We start from the raw sequence: 20334 nt of genomic DNA, 5'->3' as shown, positions 1-20334 counted from the left end.
ACTTAAATACAGTGTTAGCCAGCCTCTTGGCTCAAAAGCAGAACAGTGGCTGAAAACGGCAATTTTCTGAATAGGTAATACATTCACGTGATATAAAAATTAAAAAATAGAAGAAGGTATACAATGAAAGTCTTCCCCACTAGTTGTTCCTGTCACCATACACAGCCAGTGTTTCCAGATCCTTCCAGAGATGCTCTAGGCATATGCACACAGGCAGAATATATGTGTGTATATAAATATATATTCTTTTTCCCTGTTTTGAAACTATAAATGGTATCATTCCATACAGATGGCTCTGCAGTTTGCTTTTTCACCTCCACTGTATCTTGGAGATGACAAGAATGATGGGCTGTCATGTTCCTGTAGGAGTCATGGCTGTCTGTGTGGACATGCCGTAATTTATGTAACCTCTTCCTGTGCTAACCGTCTGTGTCTCCAGTCTCTGCTTTTACAAGCCCCATGGTGACGAATGACCCCACACCTCTCCATTTAGCAATGGTACAAATATGTCTGCAGCAGAAATTCCCAGAAGCGGAATTGCTGGGTCAAGGAACATGTGCATTTGTAGTTTTGATACATAGTGCCAAAATGCCTCCACAGAGGCCCCTATTTCCTCTGAGCCTCTGAAAATTCCTGTGGGGTGTGGTCTGAGCCAGGAGGTCTGAGCTGGGTCTGGGAGTAGAGTCACAGGTAAGATGGAGGGACTGGTTTGGGTTGTCCCCGGCGTTAGAATAGATGGGGGTGCTTTTCACTGTTAACTGAGAGGTGCTGAGATCACTGAGCCGGCCCCTCCCTTTACATGAAGGACCGAGGCCCCCAGAGGGGCTCCACCTGAGGGGCTCTCGCAGGTGGTTAGGCGGTGGTTGGTGGCACAGGCTTTTGAGCCTAAACTACCCCCATCCCGTCCTGCTCTGTCCTGCCCCTCTGTCAGGTCTCCAGCCCTCGCCCCCGGAAAGCAGGGCAGGCCCAGGGAAGTGCACAGGATGGGCCTCTGTGTCCAGTGGCCTGGGCAAGAGTTGGGAGCACAGACCACAAATGTCCTGCTGGCTGTGACTCTGGGAACTGGCCTGTTGCAGGCTGCACTGTGAGGGGCCAGGCTGGTGCGCTGCTGCAGACTCTGTCACTGGAAGAACCATTGAAGGACACACCGCTGCCCCTGGGGGCCTGAGGCCCGAGAGGTGTCCAGGCTGCACAAACAAAACAACACAAGAGCTTCCTTCTCCTGTGGCAGCAAAGCCCTCTGAAGGGCCCGGCACGCCCCCTCTGGCCTTGGCGGGCGTCCTCATTCCTGGCTATTCTGTGAGCATCACTGCGGAGCGCTGGTGCCACAGTGCTGGAGCCTGGAGCCGGGCCTGGAGAAGGGCCCGGACCCAGACCAGGCGGCCCTTTGTCGGCCTGCCTGCCGGAACACTCCCCTGTCCCCATGAAGAGCCGCTAAACCGTCAGATCTCTTCCTGCTCCTGGTCCCCACTCTCCCTCCTCCTCTCTTCCTCTCACTCCCGGCCCCACCTCAGAGCGGGCCTGGCTTTTCAAGACCTTTGGGGGAAAACTTTTGTTTTCAAGACCTTGGGGCTTTGTTGTTGGAGGCCTTTCATGTTTTGAGTTTTGAGACCTACAAAAACATGGTTGATAGAACATTCTATCTCCTTCTGCTTTTAGCTCGAGCTGCCTCCCAGAGGTCAGCCTGGGGCTTGGGAGCGGGGATTGCCACGTGGTGTGGCTTCATGGGATAAGGGGTTCCCTGGAAAATGGCACCCTTCCTTTAACTGGTTACTTCCAAAACTCCCACCCAGGAAATACGTACCCCCCACACACTCTCCAGCCATGGAGAGGGAAAGAAGATTCGAACTAAGCTTGAGCCTCAGCCCTTCCCTGCTCCCTTCTCTCTCCTTGCCTGTTGGGTGGTGGGCGTTCACCAAACACCTTGCCCTCGCCCAGGACAGTGCGGCTGCCGTGGGGACCCAGAGGGTGTGGTCAGGATCCCTGCCCCCACAACAGATGGTAGATTTTATTGGGGACAAGAGACTTACATCCTTTATATTTGGTTTTAGTGTTAAACAGCTTGTTGTTAACTGACAACATGCAGTACAGATGAAACGTGCTTTATGAGCTCGGAGGAGGGAGGACTCGCAGGGCCGTCGAGTCAGGAGAAGGCAGATTGGATGGACTGACCCCTGAGGAATGGGAGGCCGCTCTGGGGAGTGAGGGTGGAAGCAGAGGAGGGAACACACACATGTGCAGGGACTGTGAGGGGAGGAGTCTGGACGGTGGCGAGGGAGATCCAGGCTTACGGCTTTGCAGGCTGACCCGTCTAGTCTAGGTCAGAAGTCGCAAGGGGGGGCCCGGGGCCATGTCTGCTGACATGTTTGCCTTGACTTGCATAATTTACAATTTTTAAATAACTAATTTAAAATAAAAATTTTATTTGGTTACTAATTTTTATTTAGTATTTAGTTTAATTTATTTAGTTATTTATAAGTGTGAGAGAGCAGACCCAAATCCAGATTCTGCTTCTCTTGGAAAAGGAATCAATATCAGGCAACATTATTGTATTGTTTTCCTAGAGCTGCCATGACAAAGTACCACAAACTGAGTGAAGTTTATTCTCTCGCAGTTACAGGGGCTAGAAGTCTGAATCCAAGGTGTCAGCAGGGCCGCGCTCCCTCTGACACTCTGGATAGAGTCCTTCCTGGCCTCTTCCAGCTTCTGATGTTTGCTGGCAGCGCTGGGCGTCCCTTGGCTTGTTGCTGCATCACTCCAGTCTCTGCCTGCCTCGTCACATGGCCTTCTCCTCTGTGTGTCTGTCTGTCTCTGAGTCTTCTCCTCTTACAAGGACACTAGTCACATGGGGTTAAGAGCCCAGCCTACTCCAATATGACCTCATCTTAACTTGATGACATCTGTGAAGACCCTGTTTCCAAATAAGGTCACATTCACAGGTACTGAGGGTTAGGGCTTCAACATACCTATTTGTGGGACACAATCTGACCCATAACAATGATTTTATGGCATAATCCGCTAGGTGTGAGTGATGACTGCCTGCCTGAGCGAGGCCCCCTGGATTGCACAGACCCTGTTGAAGGGGACAGCCTCTTACTCCTGGCAGATTTACGTGCCCAGTCTCCCTGCAATTCTTTGGTCACCACTCCCCATCCGCTTCCTCCTGGTTCCTGTCCATCTACATCTTCACTTTGAAGGCCCCTGCCCAGTCCCGCTCCTTCCCTGTGGTCTCCTCCGGCATGCATCTTCACAGTGAATTCTCACTACTGCGAACTCACAGTGGCAGTAGTTATGTTGCACATTTTGATAGTAATGTCTCATCTGGTTCTTAGTGTATGTTGTCATGTGACTTCTGCCCCATTGACCTTGTGTCTGGTGAATACTTGATGAACTTTCCTATGTCTTATCTCCAGTAATATGGGTTCCACTCGTGTGCTTTCGGCAACGTGCCTTGCAGGGGAAGAGAGGGATCAATCGGTATTCGACTCAGTGGAGGAAGGTAGCATGTAGTGTGTGTGTGCGTAAGAAGTCTTTCCAGCAGGCTCTGAACTGTGTGAGCACCTGCCCCCTCACAGCAAGGGGACCTGCCCACCACTCACATTGGATGACAAGGGGATATCTGGACACAGCTGATTCTAAGGGGTTAGAAATAGGCTTATAAAAGCGTGTCCCCCAAATTCAGAGTTTAATGATTTAGATTCTTGCCGTCTGAGATTTTTGGCAGTTGGAAATGGAAGAGCCTTCTCTGCCTTCCTCCGTCTCAGCCCGACTGCTCACAGCACTTTGTGGTTCCCTCCTCAGCGTCAGGCCTCTCTTCCTCTCCGTCGACACCCACCCAAGTGGCCAAGCAGCACACTTTTCCTCTCGAATCCTATCAGCATGAGCCTGAGCGACTGGAAAATCGCATCTATGCCTCCTCTTCCCCTCCGGACACAGGCCAGAGGTTCTGCCCGTCCTCCTTCCAGAGTTCAGCCAGGCCTCCGTCAGCATCACCGACACACTACACTCCCTCCAAAACCGTGAGTCTGGGCCTGCTCCTGGGCCGGGCTGCCAGGCGGGGGTGGCGAGGGCAGTCTGATCGTTTATAGCTGAAGCTACGGCTGTGTACTCCTGACGTTTTTGGTATATTTTATCATAAATCACAGGCTGGGAAAAAAATGCTGAGGGCACCGGAGACAAATGGAAATCAAATGAAGAGTGGTAACATCTGGAACATGACCAGAGAACGTTTTTTGTTTCCTTGGCTTCTTTTTAAAAATCAGTCCTTAAAAGCTTTATTTGCATTTACCTTGATTGGGATACTAAAGTAAAAAGTCATAGGCAAAGCAAAAAAGTTTTAAAAACTAGAAATTTTATTCTAGAGTTTTAAGATTTAAAGTTTGACCTCGTTTGACTTGGGAAGCATTCCTGAAAAGGTGAGCCTTTCAGAGTGGAGTGGTGTAGTGAAACAGATGTCTTTGCATCCTTCGAAGGGTTAGGATTAGTGAATCTTAGTGGAGGAAGCTGGATTAGCTACAGCACTTAAGCACTCTACATTTCAGCACAGTGGGGACTCTAAGTGTGGAGACTCTAGCCATCGTTGCCTGCCTGGTTCCCGTTAGGTACTGCAGGTGCTCAACGCTGTGCCTGTGCCCAGCAAGGATATAAGAACCATGTCACTCAAGTCCATCTATATGGATGTAACTGTTTTATTCAGCTGTTGTATTAGTTTCCTGGGGCAGCTGTAACAAAGTGGCACAAACTGGGTGGCTTAAAACAGCAAGAAGCTATTGTCTCACAGTTCTGGAGGCTGGAAGTCTGAAATGAAGGCGTTGGCAGGGCCGCGCTCCCTCTGAAGTCTCTAAGGGGGAGGATCCTTCCTTGCCTCTTCCGGCTTCTGGGAGCCCCAGGCTTTTCTTGGTTTGTGGCAGCATCATTCTAATCTTTGCCTCCTTCTTCACATGGCTGTCTTCCGTCTGTATCTGTGTGTGTCCGGATTTTCCTCTTCTTATAAGGACACTAGTCATATTGGATTAGGGCCCAAGCTAATTCAGTATGACCTCATCTTAACTTGATTACATCTGCGAAGACCTTATTTCCAAATAAGGTCACATTCACAGGTATCAGAGGTTAGGACTTCAACAGAGCTTTTTGGGGGATATGATCCAACTATAACAGTTGTTATCTTTGGGGAGAAGGATGTGTTTGTCATGTAGAGAACATACTATTACTATTCTCCTTGTTCATGCAGCGATTATTTTATTAGATGTATGCTTAGCAGAGTGTTGTTTTAGTGCTGAGGGATAAAATGCAAGGTATTGTTTCTGCCTTCTCGGTCTTACAGTCTTCCTGGGTACAGAATTGCACTCAGATGAAACAGTTAAGTAAAAGCAGAGAGTAGGGTGGGTGGGGATAAGGAGGGGAACAAATAGTTGACCCCATAGGAGGTGGGAAAAGGAAAGTGCTATTATCCGATGAGGGCAGTGAAGGCTTCAGTGCAGTGGCACCACCTGAGCTGAGCCTTGAGTAATTGGTAGGGTTTAAATAAGGAGAAAGGTGAAGAGAGAGCCTTCTAGAAAAGAAAATGAGCCATGACTTGGGGTGGGAATGAGTGTGAGGTGGAGCATGGAGAAGGAAGAGGTGCGTGGTGTAGGAGCAGTGGTGTGGGGCCCGACTCTGAGGGGGTGGGGATCTGGCAGCAGACTGTGAGATGGACTGGAGGCAGGAAGGCCACTAGGAAGGGGTGAGGAGTCCAGACGTGGAATGGTACAGGGCTTGCCCCTGTAGAGCTGTGGGCCTAGGAATAAGGTCATCCATGTTCTTGAGTGTGAATGAGGAAAGATCTAGAGAGGTTTCTGTTCTCCTGGGCATTTAACAAAGAGACTCAGTTATAGCGATAATGGAACAACAAAGAATCCAGAAAGAGAATGATGAGGCAACCCAAAGATTATCAAAGGCAGGAAGCCACTACTCCCCTAGGGATAGAGGGACAATGAGAGGAGGTGGTGACACCAGAGCCCATCAGATGGGAGATAGAACAATGTGCGTCTGCCTGGCAGGAGCTGGAGCCATGAAGGAGAAGCAGCCACTGTCCAGAGATGCCATTTGAGGCAGAGAGATAGGAATCCTGGTGTCTCCTCCTCCTCCTGTGCCCCAGCCTTGTGGCAAACCTTCCCGGAGGCCAGTGGGCTGGGAGATCTGGGACAGATAGGCCTTGTGCAAGCAGGAAGCAAAGGGAGACCAGAGAAGGGAGCAAAGAGGGAAGTGACCAGCAGAGAGGCTTAAATGGATATGGGAGATGAAAAAGTCTCAAAATATTGGCTGCTTCTCATTGACTAGTGATAATTGATAGAATTACCCCATTTAAGAAGACACTGATTTGAAGAGAAAACAGTTATTTCAACTTTAGATCATTTGAAGTGGTGGCGACAGATACAGACGCAGAGTTTTTCCATGATTGCAGAAGTTTTGTGCTCGGGACAAGCCCACAGCCTTTCCCAATCCAAATAAAAGAGAATCCAGAGAGTGCGCGTGGTCCGCTGTCACCTTTTCCCCCCATGATTGTGACGAGAAAGTGATGTTCTTAACTGTTTATGCTTCGTACATCTATGAAGCCCTTGATCAAGACCAACAAGTGTGGGTCCTTCCTGGCTTTCTAAGGTGGTTCTGGGGCCAGAAAGAAAGTGTTCTCACTGTATCCCACACTCAGTGATGGACAGGTATCATAGGCCCTGGTCAGGACCTGTGATTCCACACACATGACTGACAGTGAATGTGACAGGGCAGTGCGATTTCAACAACAATCCAAATGTTGTGAGTGGATAAACAAGATGTGGTCATTCCATGCAATGGAATGTTATTTAGCCTTCAAAAGGAAGGAAAATCTGACATATGCTACAATGTGGATGAATCTTGAAGACATTACGCCAAGTGAAATAAGCCAGTCACAAAAAAGACAGGGGCTGGCCAGGTGGCATAGTGGTTAAGTTCACACGCTCCACTTTGGCGGCCCGGGGTTCACGAGTTCGGATCCTGGACATGGACCCATGCACCGCTTATCAAGCCATGCTGTGGCAGCGTCCCGTATAAAACGTGGAGGAAGATGGGCATGGATGTTAGCCCAGGGCCAGTCTTCCTCAGCAAAAAGAGGAGGATTGGCAACAGATGTTAGCTCAGGGCTAATCTTCCTCACACACAAAAAAAGACAAATACTGTATGATTCCACTTATATGAGGTCCTTAGAGTAGTCAGATTCATAGAGACAAAAAGTAGAATGGTCATTGCCGGGGGCCAGGACGGAATGGGGAATCATTGTTTAACAGGCATAGAGTTTCAGTTTGTGAAGATGAAAAAAGTTCTGGAGATAATGGTGGTGATGGTTGCACAACAATATGAATGAACTTAATACCACTGAATTGTACTCTTAAAAAAGGTTAAAACGTTAAATTTATGTTATGTATATTTTATCACAGTGTTTTTAAAAAAATGATCCAGGGGCCAGTCCAGTGGCGTAGTGGTTAAGTTCGTGCTCCACTTCGGCAGCCCCGGGGTTCGCAGGTTCAGATCCTGGGCACAGACTTACACATCACTCATCAAGCCATCCTGTGGAGGCATCCCATTTATAAAATAGAGGAAGATTGGCACAGATGTTAGCTCAGGGCCAATCTTCCTCACCAAAATAAATGAATGAGTGAATAAGTAAATAAATAAGTAAATCAATCAATCAATCAATCAATCTCTGAAATGGATTAAATTGTTAAAAAAAATGATCCAGTCAAGACTACAATGTTTATATAGTTTGAGCTTTAGAAAAGCCAGGGTGATCACCTGAGGTTCCCACTTCTGTTTTGAAATATGTTTCAAGATTGAAAGACAACATCCCCTTGGCCGGCCCCGTGGCGTAGCGGTTAAGTGCGCGCGCTCCACTGCTGGCGGCCCCGGTTCAGATCCCAGGCGCGCACTGACACACCGCTTGTCAGGCCATGCTGTGGCGGCCTCCCACATATAGTGGAGGAAGATGGGCATGGATGTTAGCTTAGGGCCAGTCTTCCTCAGCAAAAAAAGAGGAGGATTGGCATGGAAGTCAGCTAAGGGCTGCTCTTCCTCAAAAAAAAAAAAAAGAAAGAAAAAAGACAACATCCCCGCTGGCTACCTGACATTAAACGGGGCCTTCATCCCATTTCTGAGTTTTATCACCCAAGCCCTCCAGGGGCTGCCTTCCGCCACATGCTGCTCACAGCCTCTGCAGCCATAGTCTGGCCCGGGTCCCTTCTGCTTTCAGCAGCCCTTGGCAGCAGGGCTGGTGGTCATTTCAAGTTTATATAAAGTGTGTTTCTTTAAAATTGGATTGTGTTGAATGTCTTTAATTTATGTGCTAAGTTCCTTAAGAGCTTGGCTGATATCATTAATTTGGCTACCAGCATAATCTTCATGGAGGAATGTGAGTTGCTTAAAGACTTCTGACCCTGAAAATATTTAGATATAATTTATCTCTGCCTTTTGGAATAAAAAGACACTTTCTGTAAACATTGACCATGAAGATCGCTTTTATAAAATTTGTTCCCATGAATTTTATTCTAAAATTGGAAAAGGGATGAGGGTAATTAGTCTTTAATCGACAGCACTCATTTTATCATTTATTTACTCAGCAAACGCTTATTAAGCAACCGCTATGTGCCAAAAACTGTGCTCAGCATGGGTGACGGGATGACAAATATGTGAGTCACTCTCATGAGGCAGGGACAGTGTTTGTTCTACTCACTGCTTGATTAACAGCACATTGTGCATGGGAGGGTTTCAATAAATAGCTACTAACTAATTGAACAAAGGAAGGAGCTTTTGTCTATTTGGGTCTTATAGACAGGTAGATAATTACAATAGAGTCTGATAGAACCTGTGTAGTTATTATGGGAGAAACACTCAGTCTGTTCTTAGTGAATGGAAGAGCCAATCCCAGAGGAAAGCAGTGGAAATTTTTTCAGCAGCAGAAAGCAATAATCAGCTTTGCATTTTAGGATGATCCCTCTGCCTGGGTGTGGAAATTAGATTGGATTTGGGTAGAACAGGAGCTCAGGTGAGTTGCAATGTGCCATGATTTGGGGCTGGTGGCAGCTGAAGGTGGAAAGAAGTGGACTAGAGTTAAAAAGTGAAGAGCTATTTACGAGGTGGAATTGAAAGGAATTTGGAATGTAGTGATTGACTAGTTGAGGGGGAAAGAGGGAAGAATCAAGGATGATTCCAAAGGTTTTGCCTTAGGAGACTGGATGGATGGTAGTTGCATTTGCTGGAATAGGGAACAGAGGAGGAAGAGGAGCACGCTGTGTCAGTGTGCATGTGTGCATGTGAGCACGTGTGTGAGGGGGTGTGCAGGCACACACACATATGTGTGTTCAGGTGGTGGTGGTACAATAAGGTGCCCATGGACAGTCAAGTGGAGGTGTCCAAAGGGCAATTGGGTATGTGAGTCTGGAGCTAGAAATTAAGATTTGAAAGTCATCAGAATATGAACAGTAATTTATGCCATGATAGTAGATGAAATAATCCAGATAAATGTATGGCAGGTGAGAAGAGAGCCAAAAAAACACGGACATTAAAGGGATAAAGGAAAAGGATTCTGAATTGCCTAGAAAGCAGACAGAAAACCAGGCAAACACAGTACCGCAGAAGCAAAGGGAATGGGTTTCTTTGTGCTTTATGCATTTGGAGGGAGTGATCAGCCATGTCAAATGCAGCAGACTGGCCGTGGAACAATCTCAGTAAGGACTGAGGTCATTGATAATCTTGGCAGGAATACCTTCAGTGGCATGGTCAAGAGCAGAAGCTATGTAATGTGGTTTAAATGATTAAGAGGTAAGAAGTAGAGATCAACTATTTCAAGAATCCTGACTTTGAAGGGGAGGAGACGGGGCTATAGCTGGAAGAATGGAGGTGATAGTTTTTTCCTATGAATGGGAATCGATTTAAACACTAATGGGAAAAAAGTCAGTAGGAAGGGAGCAATTAAAGATAGAAGGGAAAAAGCAAGCATTACATTCTGGTCCTGTAAAGGAAATGGGTGAGTTTCCTTGGAAGGTGGAGGCACATCATTAAATGCCTCTTTAATTTAATTGTCTTGGACCAATGAAAGAATCGTCTTCCATTGGGTTGAAAACTTGAAGCGAAGGTATTAGAATGATCAATGCTTTTCCAATTTCCCTTCCACAACAGTTACTCTGTGTTCTCCCTCTTTTTCTTTCAGAAATTTCACTCTTGACCTGTGGGTCAGAGTCCCTAGAACTAGAGCCTGAGATGGGGTTTCTGATGCAAGTTTGTTTATTTATTACGGAGTCCTCGCAGGAGAAACCTGTAAGATGTTAAGGAAGGGAAAAAGCAAAGCAAGGATGTGGTTTTGGGTGACATCTAGCCTTAGCCTGACGACAGGGGGAGCTCTGGAGTGTAAACTGCACCAGAATTTGCCCCACCTGAAGGCAAGGAAGCCGGGCTTTTGTGCCCCGACACTTAGTTATGGGATGCCCCAGGATAAGGGAAATGCACCTCCAGCTGTCACTGAGGACAATCCTGTAAGAAGGTTGCAGGTTTGAGCCCTTAGCAGCAGGTTGGTGTCCCAGAGCCAGTGACAGGGAACCCAGAGCATCTGCTGCAGCCTAGAGTCTCCATCCTCTTCTTCTCTTGTCTGGTTGATTCCTGTATCTAACAGGATTGGGTACTGTTCTATTGCTGCGTAACAAACCTCCCCAAGACTTAAGACAACAACCATTTATTTAGCTCACAATTTTGTGGGTCAGCAATTTGGGTTGGGCAGTCTGCTGGTCCTGGCTGTGTTCACACATCTATGGTCGCCTACCAGGTCACTTGGGGACTGACTGGACCAGAGTGGCCTCAGCTGGAACAACTTGTCTCTGTTCCACGTAGTCTCTCCTCCTGCAGCAGGGAGCCCAGACTTGTTCACATGGCAGTGATGGAGTTCCAAGAGAGACAGAAGTGTATACAAGGCCTCTTGAGGCATAGGTTCAAAACTGGCCATTGTACCTCCTCCTATCCAAGGTAGGATCTATTTCCTCTCCCTTGAATCTGGGTTGGGCTCATAACTTGCTTTGACTAACAGAATGAAGCGAAAGTGACAAAGTCACATTGCAGAGGGCATGAGTACAGGCAGAAGTGGAGGGTGTGGGCCAATTTTGCAACCTACCAAGTGTCTTATCACTTGGTTTCAATGGCTGGGTCTGCACTTGAACACACGATGTACTAGAGTCTGGAAATTTATTCATCTGTATTTCAGGAGTCTAACTCAGATGGTTAACCTCTCTGAGAGTAACTTCCTGTAAAGTAGGCTGTTGTAGTTTGTGTTCCCTGGGAAATAGACTCTAAGATAGAGATTAGTGTGCAGGATGTTTATGAGGAAGTGCTCTTAGGATCAACACCTGTGGGAGAGAGGGAGGAGGCAGAATGGGCAGAGGGAGAAGTCACGATGCAGTGCAGTCTCAACGAAGGTCTCAGCAGACCCACAGGGAGGACTAAAGCGAGGGTGGCTCCTCAGAGTTGTCCCAAGTTTGGCCTTTATACCCTCACATCAGCCAGCCATTAAATGACAGCTGTCCTGGGAAGGGGCTTGACCTTGGGCAAGGCAACTCTCTCCAGCCAAGGGCAATCCTGGCTAATAGTTGAGGGTCATCAGTTGGCAGTATTCCCAACAGCTGGGGAGAAAAATCCTTCATTCCTGAAAGGGGATCTGAGTCATACATCACAACTTCTACTACATGGACTTATTCTCTGCTTTGTTTTTTTATTTATAATGCCAAAATTCTGATAGTTGAAAATAAGGGCTATCGTATTTTTTCCTATAATATATTTAATATGTAACTAAACTGAGGAAAAGGGTTCAGGATGATTGCTTGGGACTGAATGAAAAAGGTTTCACTTGGCCCAGGTGGGGAGGAACTAAGGCCCCCAGCCAACAACCATCACCAACTTCCCAGCCATGAGGAACCACCATGGAAGGAGATTGTTCAGCTCCAGTCAAGCCTTCAGATGAGACTGCAGCCCTAGCCAATTCTCGATTGAGAAACCTGATGAGAGATCCTGTGCCAAGACCACCCAGCTGAATTGCTCATGAAGCCACCCCCAGAAACCATAAGACACAATGTATTAGTCTGCTAGGGCTACCATAACAGAATACCACAGACTGGGGGCTTAAACAAGAGAAATTTATTCTCTCAGAGTTCTGGAATCTGGAAGTCCAAGATCAAGGTGTTGGCAGATTTGGTTTCTCTTGAGGCCTCTCTCCTTAGCTTGCAGATGGCTGCTTTCTCACTGTGTCATTACCTGGTCTTTCCTCCATGCACACATATCCCTGGTGCCTCTTCCTCTACTTATGAGGACACCAGTCCTGTTGGATTAGGTCTCACCTTAACAGCCTCATTTAACCTTAATTACCTCTTTAAAGGCCCTGTCTCCAAATACAGTCGCACTGGGGGTTAAGGCTTCAACATATAAATTTGGGGGTGGGGGAACAATTCAATCTATAACCGATAAAAAATTATTGTTATTGTCTTGAGCCACTGAGTTTTGGGGTGATTTGTTGTGTATCAATAGATAACCAATACTTGTTTCATCATGTATGTGGGGAGATAACATAACTCAATTGAGCAATAGATAATAAACTCAGGAACTTTGGGTTCTTTTAAAAAACTGACCATCTTGTCACTGAATCAAGCTCCAGGACCCTTAGTTTTCCTAGTATGAATATGTAGAAGAAAATCACTAACCATTCTTTCAAGATTGTTATTTGGAATGGTTACCCTTTTTCAGTGTGAGATAGAAAAGCACTGTAAAAATCTAAAAATATTTCAGATCACTTGACATTAAGGAGTAGTTATTTTATATACACTACTTTGTTTTTGTATTCTTGTCTATCATTTTATCAAGTTACAACCTAATAAGGTCTTGATGTTAAAACTATCTGCCCAGAAATGGCAAACTAACAGTTCCCTAGTCTGTTACTCACAGCAGATTAGATATTTTAAAAATAGTTTGGAAAAAAATTCGCATTGGGTCAAGGAGTAGGAACTTACAGAGAGAACTGATTCATAATGGGATTGGTTATCATGAGAGCTGGAGCTTAGACAAGTGTTGCCTGTGTGTTGAAGAGACAAGCAGAGGATATCTAGTCTCCTGGCTGTCAAAAAAAGGTATTATAATTGGCATTCTTCCTGTGTTCCTGTGCTGTTAGAATCATGACTCAATGAGCAGAAAGAAGGCAGAGCCCAAATAAGAGAGATGTACTTGGCTAAGAGCTTGGCCCATTTTTCTGAGCAGTGGCCTGGGTCTTTGGGATTCTTGTTTATTCTCTTCCCCAGGTTAGCTCAGCTCCAAGGAAAGAATGTTGGATCTTATTATCTCAGGATTTTTTTTTAATTGATAAATACCCTGCCACTGTCATCTCCCCAGGGACTCAGGAGGGAAATCATTCATTCAGCAGTTGTTTCCTAAGACCTTATCATTTGCCAGCACTATACTAGGTACTGCGTCCTCAAAGATAGTTGAGATAATTCCTGCCCCCAAGAGTCTCCCAGCAAGAGGTAAGTCCTACAGAGTGAGGACCCTGAGCTAAAGCATTGAGGAGCACCTTTCATCTCTTCATTTATGGGTCACAACGTAACAGATGAGGGATCTGCTTCTAAAGATTCACAGGTCCCATGGCCACGCACTTCGCAATGTGTGATCACAGGGTACAAGTGTGGGGTAAAAAATGTAAATTTCTAATAGTGGATTATTTTGCTGTCTTGTTTGATAGAGCCAACCCTTCTCATGGTTAAATCTGCCTCCCTTAATCATGACAGTTACATTTTAGGATTCATCTTGACCGTTTCCACCCTAGAAAAGCAACTCTGCCTTCACCTGGGAGGGGCGATGGTTAAAATATTGAGTCGCACGGAGCTGGGAAGTTCATGGGAGTTTATCACAAGTAATCTACAAATAGTACCTCTACCAGAAGGTGGACTATATTGCAATTATCTTTTTCCTTCACTGGGGCTGGCATTGTGAAGGACGTCACTTAAATATGTAACAGGCCTTGACTAAACGTATCTCTTGTTGAAGGAAGGTCTTGATTGCCAATTTCTGTAGCTAGGGGCAGAAGCCGGCTTGCAGAGGGTCACTGAGTGAGTGTGAGGTGACAAAGTGTGGACGGAGAATGTGGACAGCTTTATCAAGAAGCTTGGTGTGAAGAGGAGATGGGAGTGAGGGCTGTAGCTGGAGGAGGATCCAGAGGGCATTTCTTTTCAAAGATGGGCGTGACTTGAGCATGTGAATATGCTGATGAAAGGAATTGTAAATTGCTGAACCTGTGACCCATTTCTACCCACACCTCTGTTCTAGGAAGACAGTGTTTACCTCACAGGATTGTGGTGAGGATCAAATGAGATAATCTGTGTGAAGTTACCCAAAGGCTCCATAGCTAGCAATCACTAAGTCAAGATTTGAAGTAAGGCAGTTGGGCTCCAAAACCCATGTTCTTGGCGTGGTTTTATACTGCCTCTAGAGAAGTCTAAGCTTCTCAGTCTATCCATTGCACACTGACTCAGCATCTTGCCTCATGTGCGTAATTCAGGGGTTGGCACACTATGGCCCATGGGCCAGATCTGGCCCATCATCTCTTTTCGTAATTAAAGTTTGGTCAATATACAGCCACCCTTATTCATTTATGCATCGTCTGTGGCTGCTCTCATGCTACAACAGCAGAGGTGAGTAGTTGCAACAGAGACTGGATGGCCTGCAAAACCTAACATATTTACTATCCGGCCTTTCTTTAGAAAAAATGTCCCAGCCCCTGACTAATCTGTGCCAGAGCGTCCCTTTACTGCCGTCCAATTAACTGATAGGCCATCCTGTGCAAAGTGGCAGAATGAGACAAGTCCCCAGAAAGGCAGAAGACAAGCAGTAGAGCTTTGCCCCACTGCAGACACGGAGCAGGTTCCACTGGAGAGCGCAAATGACATTAGTCATCACTCCAGCCCGAGAGGAGGTCCAGGAATCAGACTGGCCGTAAAGTTGGCAAACTGGTAGATAGTCCTGTAGAGTTAGGACTGGAGGACTAGTGTTCTCCTTGCCCTCAGAGTGTTGTAAAATTATACAATCTGCTTTGGACTAGATCGAGGAAATTTGGAATAATATAAGTTTAAGATGGAAGGGCCCTTATTCTTCCCCTTAATCTCCTTGAGTAAGGAAAGATACAAATTTGACATCAGCAGCACAGATGAGCATCATAAACTTTTCATTGCTTACCCTGACAATGGTTTAGTGGAGTGAGTTGGTCGGATGTGCATTTTAATAGAAGGATTATTCCAGTGATGGTCTAGAGGTTGAACTTCATGGGACAGACTAAGCAAGCAGACCAGTGAAGAAAGTACTGCAATGGTCCAGTGAGAGATAACAAAGGGCTGAATTAAAGCCACAGGAGTAGACTTAGAGGAAGGGATTAATTATAAAAGTACATAAGAGATAAAATAGGCTGGCCTTGGTGATGCCTAGATACACAGCATGTGGAAGGAGGATGCCAGGGTGACTCTCTAGTTTCTGGCGTGAAAGGATGGATGGCACTGGCACTGTCATTAAATTAGAAAGAAGTAGATCTGGGGGTGAAAGATAAGTTCCATTTTGGCGTACTTTCTTTGATTCTTTGGAAACATTAAATAGAGCTATTAGGGGCCTGGATATATAAGTCTGGAGTGGAGAAGCAGAAGTTAGAAAAATTATTCTCTTTGTCCATTTTATTTACCATATATTAAGTCAAAGAAATCAAGACTCTGAACACCTTTACCTGTATAACTGCTGGTGCGGGGAAGACAACATAGTTTCATCCTAATAAAGGACATTTCTTTACCAATACAGTTGTATAAAAGTGCGTTTTGGGGGCTAAACAGTAAACGGTGGAAAAATTACTGTACCTACTCATGCATTCTAGATGGGCTTGTCTTGATTTGCATTTAGATGCGAATTCCTCTAGCTCAGAACCAGGATTGTCCCCTAACTCATAACACTTAGAAAAGCATTAACTTCAGCTAGTGAAGTATCATTGGTACAACAGTGACACAAACCGTAACACCAGTATTAATAGTGTTCCCTTAATGACTCAGTAAAAATTAGCAGTTGGAGTGCTGGAAAAGTTTAGAACAAGCCTCCTTCGGCATCTCTCTGAGAATGGAGTGCATAATCTGTTAATGAGTGACTGCCCAAATTCTCTAGCAGTGCTTGAGCAAACTTGTTTCAAGGGGTTGTGTGTTGTAACACATTTTTTCCACTATTTTTGAGGCTCAGTGCAGAACCCTAAATTGTCATCGTTTTGAGTCCTGAGTAAGGATGACATCGGCTCACTTGAGCGTGACTAAAGAAGAGGTATATTTTCTCCAGAAAAAGGGAGATTGAAGCAGGTGGTTCAATAAAAAGCTCTCTGAGCAACTACACAGAGGAAATTCTAATATGATTTCTACGTCTCGACCAATGATTTCCTATTCATACACTGTATCAAAAGCAAGTTAAAAGCCCATTGCTTGTAATGTGTTCATTCACAAATTGGTAAGGCTATTCAGTTATCTTGGTTTAGTCTGATTAAGCCATTCCATTTACTTTGCATGTAATTTTAAAAATTAGATACATCTGGAGAAGTATTTGATTATCTCTTTGAAACACAGCTTTCCTCTAAGATGGAAAAGTTCTGGAGATTGGTGCACAACAATGTAAATGTACTTAACACTACTGAATTGTGCAGTTAAAAATGGTTAAGAAGGTAAATTTTATGTTATGTGTATTTTACCACAATTAGAATTTTTTTAAAAAAATAGCATTCCTCTGATTATAAAAAGAAAAGCATAAAGAAGAAAATAAAAACTTCCAGCAATTCTGCCACTTCGAGACAGTTAAATTGTGCTGGAGCATTTTTGCTTGCTCATCACTGGTGATGAGATTCTTTTAAGAAACTGACTATACGATACTCCAGTACCTGGAGGCTGTAAGGATTTTGAGCTGTTGCCTGCCCGAGGCTCAGCTGTCAGTTTGAGAGGTCAGGTGAGCAGGAGAAGGGAAGGAGCAAGATTTCCCTTCCTAAGATCTGTCCTGTTCCTGGACTTGAATCTGGCCTCCCACTTTTACTATGTGTGGCAATTAGAGATTGGGCAGGGGGAATCCCCAAATACCGACTTATATGCTTGCTACCTATATTTAATGGTACTAAAATTGAGATGTAACATCAACATGGTTTATTCTTTTCCGAATGTAAGAATGAATTGCAGAAATAATTTTCTGTTAGGTATGTTTGATGTGTTAGAGCATAGCTAGTGGAATATATACACTTAATTCGTTCAGGATTTTTCCTAGTATGCCCCCCAAGAGACTGTTTATAGCACTACATGCTGAAATAATCAAAGAAATTATCTTCAAAATAGAGGCCTGATCTCAGCAGCTCAAGAATCTGTGATCCTTCCTGCTCTCGGGACACAGTTCCATATATGGGGTTGTGTTTTCACTCTGCCTGTCCACTTACTCAATCTTACAAATGGGCGATTAAAGAAAAAGTCTATTTCCCACTAGGCATAAATTGTGGACTACATTTAACTTATGCATTGGGTTTGCATACATCTATTCAGTGACCGTGCAAGGACCCCTAATGTTAAGGTATCTGTGTGATGTGAGAGGGAAGGCCTCAAAGTCAACATAAATACTTGTCCATTGCCCTTTTTATACGGTGGTAAAAGCAAACATAAAGGGCTGTTAGAGCCGATAGCTGCAGGGACTTATCATGTCGTCACCATTTAGCTTGTTGGCCTGACTCAAATGGAAAGGGGTGTGCACCCGTTGGTCTCCCCTGAACAAAGGAAAGTCATTTTTTATTTTTCTGAGAAATAGAGGGAGGAGGCAGAAACAGCAGTAGAGCAGAGACTGTATTGCCTGGGTAAAACACACACAAATAAAAGGTCTATTCAAAACAAAATTACAGGTAAAGAGACTGCTTTTTAAATAAACCACCAAGACCAAATGTGAGAAGATCAAGTTATATTTACAAATATATTTTGTTGAATAGTTGCATGCATAGAATAAGGTCAAATTTTATTTCCATTCAAACAGCACTGTAACAGATTAGTTTGGACCATGGTTGATTGCTCAGTCACCAAATCTCCTCACTACTTGGAGAGTCAAGCAGGACCTTCGTGCAGCTCACCATGGTACCAGAAATTCTGTAACCATCAATTTTATCTCATTCTCCTCTCCTCCAGCATTGTTGAATTAAATTCTGAATTGACCCAGAAGATCATCAGCAGTCATTAATTAGGAGATTCTATGCCTTATTTCCATCTTGGTCCTTTAATACAAATGGACAGCAGTCAAAATAATATAAACCAGCTCATTAGTCATCTACACGAGAAATAACTTTGATGGAATGATTATAACACACACTGTTCTAGATGCTTAGTGATCCTAGCTGTAGGTTAGTTAAAATCATCTTATAACATGTTCCTTATTAATGTGTTTGGGATAATCCTATTTTACAGTGTTTCTGCATGTATTCTCAACCTGACAATCAAATAAGGCACATTTTGTGGCAAATAATTTATGAAAATGTCATTTTCAGTCTTAAAGTGATCTTCAATGGATTTAGAGAGTGCATAGAACAACAATAGGAACTTGGGGATCTGTGGAACAAATTTGACCACCATTCTTTGCATAATGTGGTTGATTATTCTTTCTTTACAAGCATTCAGCATGTTTGATTTCTTACAGCAAAGTAGGTTCTTTGACTTCCCATCCTCACAACATGATACAATCAGTCTCTCCTGCCTGGTTTGTAGATTATGAAATTAGAGACTCAGTTAAAACCCACTCGTTCATGCCTATTATGGGCCAGCATACACTATTTCATTTAATTGTCATGCCAGCCCTGCATAGGAGATATTATCATCTCTGTTTTGCAGGTTAAGTATCAAGGTTTATGGACAAAGATGGTTCAGTGTCTGCAAATCAATCAACGTGATACACCACATTAACAAAATGAAGGATAAAAATCATATGATCATCTGAATAGATGCAGAAAAAGCATTTGACAAAATTCAACATCCATTTATGATAAAAACTCTCGACAAAACAGCTATAGAGGGAATGTACCTCAACATAATAAAGGCCATATATGACAAACCCACAGCTAACATCATCCTCAATGGTGAAAAGCTGAAAGCTTTTTCTCTAAGATCAGGAACAAGACAAGGATCCCCACTCTCACCATGTTTATTCAACATAGTATTGAAAGTCCTAGCCACATCAATTAGGCAAGAAAAAGAAATCAAACGCATCCAAATTGGAAAGGAAGAATTAAAACTGTCACTATTTGCAGATGACATGATACTATATATAGAAAACCCTAAAGATTCCATCAAAAAACTGTTATAACTAATAAATGAATTCAGTAAAGTTTCAGGATACAACATCAATATACAGAAATCTGTTGTACTTCTATACACTAATAATGAACTATCAGAAAGAAATTAGAAAACAATGCCATTTACAATTGCATCAAAAAAAAATAAAATACTTAGGAATAAATTTAACCAAGGAGATGAAAGATCTATGTACTCTACAACTATATGACATTGATGAAAGAAATTGAAGACACAGGTAAATGGAAAGATATTCCGTGTTCACGGGTTGGAAGAATTGATATTGTTAAATGTCCATACTACCAAAACCAATCTACAGAGTCAATGCAATTCTATCAAAATTCCAATGGCATTTTTCACAGAACTAGAACAAATAATTCTAAAATTTGTATGGAACCACAAAAGACCCCAAATAGTCGAATCAATGTTGAGAAAGAAGAACAAAGCTGCAGCTGTCACACTCCCTGATTTCAAACTATACTACAAAGCTATAATAATCAAAACAGTATGGTATTGGCATAAAATCAGACACAGAGATCAATAGAACAGAATAGAGAGCCCAGAAATAAACCCACGTGTATATGGCTGATTAATTTATCACAAAGGATCCAAGAATATACAATGGGGAAAGGACAGTCTCTCCAATAAATAGTGTTGGGAAAACTTGACAGCCACATACAAAAGAATGAAACTAGACCACTATCTTATAACATACAGAAAAATGAACTCAAAATGGATTAAAGACTTGAATGTAAGACCTGAAACCATAAAACTCCTAGAAGAAAACACAGGCAGTAAGTTCTTATCGTCAGTCTTGGCATTGAATTTTTGAATCCGACTCCAAAAGCAAAGGAACAAAAGCAAAAATAAACAAGTGGGACTATATCAAACTAAAAAGCTTCTGCACAGTGAAGGAAACCATCAACAAAATAAA

The 20334-nt window shown here is 44.0% G+C and overlaps 1 protein-coding gene across 2 annotated transcripts in view; it reads left to right on the top strand.

The window, feature by feature from the left end:
- The window catches only part of PRKAG2 (protein kinase AMP-activated non-catalytic subunit gamma 2), a 275959-nt gene that overhangs the window by 175152 nt on the left and 80473 nt on the right, over positions 1–20334 (top strand). For both annotated transcript variants that reach the window (XM_014787605.2, XM_004430594.3), the window contains exon 4: positions 3802–4019. In XM_014787605.2, the coding sequence (XP_014643091.1) occupies positions 3802–4019 (218 nt within the window). The remainder of the gene's footprint in view (positions 1–3801; positions 4020–20334) is intronic.

The sequence above is a fragment of the Ceratotherium simum genome, chromosome 1 (assembly GCF_057802395.1).
Source record: "Ceratotherium simum simum isolate JZ-2026a chromosome 1, ASM5780239v1, whole genome shotgun sequence".
Taxonomy (NCBI): Eukaryota; Metazoa; Chordata; class Mammalia; order Perissodactyla; family Rhinocerotidae; genus Ceratotherium; species Ceratotherium simum.
The sequence above is the reverse complement of the archived record's forward strand: the minus strand, read 5'-3'. Positions and strand labels throughout refer to the sequence as shown.